Consider the following 5,259-nt stretch of genomic DNA (forward strand, 5'->3'; position numbering starts at 1 on the left):
TTATTTATGTATTTGATACATATGTCCTTAGATTTAAGTTCAGCTATGCTGTCGTCCAGTATTTTATCAAGAACAATATCTGCTACAGTGGGTGATAAGGGGTTTCCCATCGGCATTCCGTGTACCTGTTGATAGTATATTCCATCATAGACAAAATAGTTATTTTCGTGCAGGCAGAATTCTAAAATATTCAAAAATTGCTTCCTCGTAAGACGTGTATGGATTTGAAGCGAGGTCCATTGCTGCATAATTATGCGGATTGCCAATTGCACTGGTATGTTGGTAAAAAGAGACACCACGTCAAATGAGATAAGGACTTCATCTTCTTCAATCGTTATATTTTTAAGCCTATCTTTAAGTTGGAACGAATTTTTTATGTTGTAATTATCCGAAATTCTGTTTTTAAGTGTCTGTCCAATAAATTTTGAAAGTTAGAAGCAAGGTACGTTGGTCGAGGCTGAAATAGGTCTGAGTGGAGTGTTTTCTTTATGTATCTTCGGGAGTCCATAAAGTCTCGGAGCCGTTGGTGCAGTGCATGTCAATTTGTGTTTTTGTTGGTTGTCAATATTTCCTTGTTTGTATATGTTATTAACTAATATGTTGTTTTTCCTTAACAGTTTTGGTGTAGGATCCATCCGCATAGTTTTATATGTGTCCTTATCGTTCAAAAGATTTTTCATTTTTCCCTTGTATTCTGTTTTTTCCATAATTGCCGTTTTATTTCCCTTGTCTGCGCTCGTGATAACAATTCAGTCTTTATGTTGGTTTATTAGTCGCTTTGTGTCCTCAAAGATTTTGAGTATAAATTTTTCCTTATTATTGTTTTTAAATTTATTTTTAAAGGTATTGATTCTCGCAGCTACGTTACATCTCGCCGTGTCCTTGTCTCTTTCATCTTCTAATGTCTGGATTCCCTGTTCTATTTCCGCAATCAATCGCACTGGTGACAACGTTTTTCTTGTTATGGGTAGCGCAAACTTTTTCCCTAATGAGAGGAGCCACCGAGATTCTCTGGGAAATGAAACGTCAGTCTTATTAATAAACCAGTCTTCGTTGATGATGAACCCATATCTTTCAAAATTCTTGTCTATTTGTCCTTGTAATTTTTCACTAAGATTTTTCTCTGTGTGTATTGAGATATTTTTTAAATATTGTTTTTGATGCTCTGCTACCATCTCAAAATCTCTCCCCTCTAGTTTTTTGTGGAGATCTTTCTTAATGTGGCTTATATCGGCGCGGACTAGTTTTATTTGAATGTTGGTTTCTTTTATTTCTAAGTTTAAGATTTTCATTATGTAATGTTGTTCTATTTTCTGTAATTCTTTTTTGTGATGTCTAATTGGAACCCGTGCTTTATGTTGTTTGTTTTACCCGTTAAATATGGTGGTGTTATTCCTAAGTCGTTGCATTTCAGTAGGTATTTGAGTCGTTGTTGTTGTTTAGCTAATTTTTTGTGATTTTTGTTGTACTGCTTGATGATGTAACAGGTACTTTCGTCGTATTTGAGCCTAATGTGTTGAAAATAGTGCTTCATGTTGTGTGTTTTTTATTTTCCGTGCATGTGTTGTATTCGGTATTCGCTCTCCGAAATAATTAAGTTTTTGTTTTTCTAGGTCCAAAACTTCTTATATATTTATATAAGCTGCTTTATGGGGCTTTACGGCCGGTTAAATAAATAGCAAAACAAAGTTTTCTTTTATCCTCCTACGCGTTTCGGCGTCTTTTCCGCCTTCATCAGGGAGTCTGTTTATTCGGAACAAAACATAAAAACACAAACAATTAGGCTTCAAATCACAATTAATAATATGCGTACATACATACATATATATAACATAGTTAACAAAGTACATATATACATATATAGAAACCACAGCACTTACATTTAAATTAATAAGAACAAAATAAGCAAAACATCACAATAATCACTTCACTACATTCACTTCTGCATCATCGTCCATCTGTTTTTCTATTGCAGCTTATTGCCGTCCTGTATTTAAGGGCCGTTTACTCAATATGTGGTTAACACTAATCTCCGTTTAAACATCATTATCGACGTGTTCGGCTCCATGCATATAACATGGAGTCGGTAACATCGATAACGATGTTTTACCGGAGATTAGTGTTAACCAGACATTGGGTAACCGGCCCTAAATATTGTTTTGGACAGACATTTAAAAACATAATTTCGGATAATTACAACTTAAAAAATTCGTTCCAACTTAAAGATAGGCTTAAAAATATAACGATTGAAGAAGATGAAGTCCTTATCTCATTTGACGTGGTGTCTCTTTTTACCAACATACCAGTGCAATTGGCAATCCGCATAATTATGCAGCAATGGACCTCGCTTCAAATCCATACACGTCTTACGAGGAAGCAATTTTTGAATATTTTAGAATTCTGCCTGCACGAAAATAACTATTTTGTCTATGATGGAATATACTATCAACAGGTACACGGAATGCCGATGGGAAACCCCTTATCACCCACTGTAGCAGATATTGTTCTTGATAAAATACTACATATGTATCAAATACGTAAATAAGTATGTAGATGATATATTTTCGATTGTTAGAAGAAATGACGTGGAAGACATACTAAGAGTATTAAATTCTCAACACCGAAAAATCCAATTCACCACTGAACTTGAAAACGAGAAGAAGTTAGCCTTCCTAGACCTGGAAACTCATAAGGTAAATAATAAAATTATAACGAATTGGTATGCAAAAGCCATAGCATCTTCTAGAATGAAAAATTATCATTCTAATCATCCCTGGGCACAAAAGAAGAACACAGCTATCAACCTTATAAGCAAGATCTACCCGCTGAGCGACCAGGCGTTCAGAAAAGATAACATCAGAAAAATCAAAAACATATTGCTAAGGAACGGATACCCAAGCAAAACTATAGACAGATTGATAGCAACAACAAAATACAGACAAAATTCATCTGAAACGAACGCCGAACCCGAAAACAGAAATGAAAGCAAAATATTTAAAGGAGTCACATATGTAAAAGGACTAACGGATACAAAAACACTACATAAAAATATCCAAAATAAAAATATACATTCGCACATAAGCCGCATAGCACTCTCAACAAAATATTTAGCAAAACAAAAGACAAGATCAGTAAAGAACAACAACATGATGTAGNCTAAAAGACGCCGAAACGCGTAGGAGGATAAAAGAAAACTTTGTTTTGCTTTTTATTTAACCGGCCGTAAAGCTCCATAAAGCAGCTTATATAAATAGTAGTTATTGTTGTAAGAAATATTAGCAGCAGTTTTTCTGGTATGGAATTCCGCAGCCATCATGACAGCATTCACAGCGTTAAGGTTATTTGCACTCGAGTTGTTGTTGGTCGAATGCAAGGAGATTATTAGATCTTTTATTGCATCAAATTGTTTCGATAAATCTTTGAATTTAGCATCAATAATGGCTTTATTTCTTTTCTTTTCTAGCAGATTATTATGAGGAAGAAGAAGAATGGAAAAATTGATAGAATTACGCTCACAAAAAACGAAATAATGAAAAAGTAAAGAAACGCAAAACTAGCAGAAACTANTATGTATGTATGTACGCATGTATGTATGTGTAAAGTGTATGTATGTACGCATATTATTAATTGTGATTTGAAGCCTAATTGTTTGTGTTTTTATGTTTTGTTCCGAATAAACAGACTCCCTGATGAAGGCGGAAAAGACGCCGAAACGCGTAGGAGGATAAAAGAAAACTTTGTTTTGCTTTTTATTTAACCGGCCGTAAAGCTCCATAAAGCAGCTTATATAAATAGTAGCTATTGTTGTAAGAAATATTAGCGGCAGTTTTTCTGGTATTGAATTCCGTAGCCATCATGACAGCATTCACAGCGTTAAGGCTATTTGCACTCGAGTTGTTGTTCGTCGAATGCAAGGAGATTATTAGATTTTTTATTGCATCAAATTGTTTCGATAAAGCTTTGAATTTAGCATCTAGCAGCTTTATTTCTTTTCTTTTCTAGCAGATTATTATGAGGAAGAAGAAGAATGGAAAAATTGAGAGAATTACGCTCACAAAGAACGAAATAATGAAAAAGTAAAGAAACGCAAAACTAGCAGAAACTAGCTGATCAGTGTATTTGACTATTGCAAATATTTGGCGCGAATTTTTGTTTATTCATTTTGACAGCTGCTAGTTTCTGCTAGTAAAAGTTTTACTAGCAGAAATTAGCATTAGAGAAGAGCGTAAGAACGAGAGAGAGCTGCTAGTTTCTGCTAGTAAAAGTTTTACTAGCAGAAATTAGCATTAGAGAAGAGCGTAAGAACGAGAGAGAGCTGCTAGTTTCTGCTAGTAAAAGTTTTACTAGCAGAAATTAGCATTAGAGAAGAGCGTAAGAACGAGAGAGAGCTGCTAGTTTCTGCTAGTAAAAGTTTTACTAGCAGAAATTAGCATTAGAGAAGAGCGTAAGAACGAGAGAGAGCTGCTAGTTTCTGCTAGTAAAAGTTTTACTAGCAGAAATTAGCATTAGAGAAGAGCGTAAGAACGAGAGAGAGCTGCTAGTTTCTGCTAGTAAAAGTTTTACTAGCAGAAATTAGCATTAGAGAAGAGCGTAAGAACGAGAGAGAGCTGCTAGTTTCTGCTAGTAAAAGTTTTACTAGCAGAAATTAGCATTAGAGAAGAGCGTAAGAACGAGAGAGAGCTGCTAGTTTCTGCTAGTAAAAGTTTTACTAGCAGAAATTAGCATTAGAGAAGAGCGTAAGAACGAGAGAGAGCTGCTAGTTTCTGCTAGTTTTTTGGGTTGAGAAACGCTTTTCAGCAGAAATTAGTGATAATTGTGATAATTATCTGATAAGAAACAAAGCTAATACAAGGTGGTATCAGTTGTGACAGCTCGATTTGACACTGCCTTAGCTCAGTAGAATAAGAAAAACGGGAAGAAATTAATCCCCATTTGGAAAAATATAAGATTTCATGTTTTCTTCTAAACAAAATTACCTTTTTTATAGTATATTAGCAGACCCGGCGAACTTCGTCCCGCCCAAAATTTTTATATGTTTTATTGAAACTTTTTGGTCCAACATTTTCACCAACAATTCACGTTTATGATTTTCATTGGCACATTTGTCTGCTAAGATTAAGGTTTGGTGGTAATTTGCCGCTTTAAATAACGTAAGGAAAGTGCTATATCCGTTCTTAAAATTCTCCAGTTGTGCGGCATTTCATAGCACGGTTATTCGCAAAGCGAAATAAATTTTTTCCTCTTCACTCCCTGGCGGCA

At 34.8% G+C, this 5,259-nt stretch overlaps 1 protein-coding gene across 1 annotated transcript in view; it reads left to right on the forward strand.

Annotated features, from left to right (window-relative positions):
- The window catches only part of LOC108366430 (uncharacterized), an 18,264-nt gene extending 17,636 nt beyond the window's left edge, over positions 1-628 (forward strand). Inside the window, exon 3 of the mRNA XM_017620850.1 lies at positions 618-628. Coding sequence (XP_017476339.1) covers positions 618-628 — 11 coding nt within the window. The remainder of the gene's footprint in view (positions 1-617) is intronic.
- Positions 629-5,259: the final 4,631 nt, after the last annotated feature.

Source organism: Rhagoletis zephyria, unplaced genomic scaffold (assembly GCF_001687245.7).
Source record: "Rhagoletis zephyria isolate East Lansing unplaced genomic scaffold, Rhagoletis_zephyria_1.1 Rzeph_scaffold_02267, whole genome shotgun sequence".
Classification (NCBI taxonomy): Eukaryota; Metazoa; Arthropoda; class Insecta; order Diptera; family Tephritidae; genus Rhagoletis; species Rhagoletis zephyria.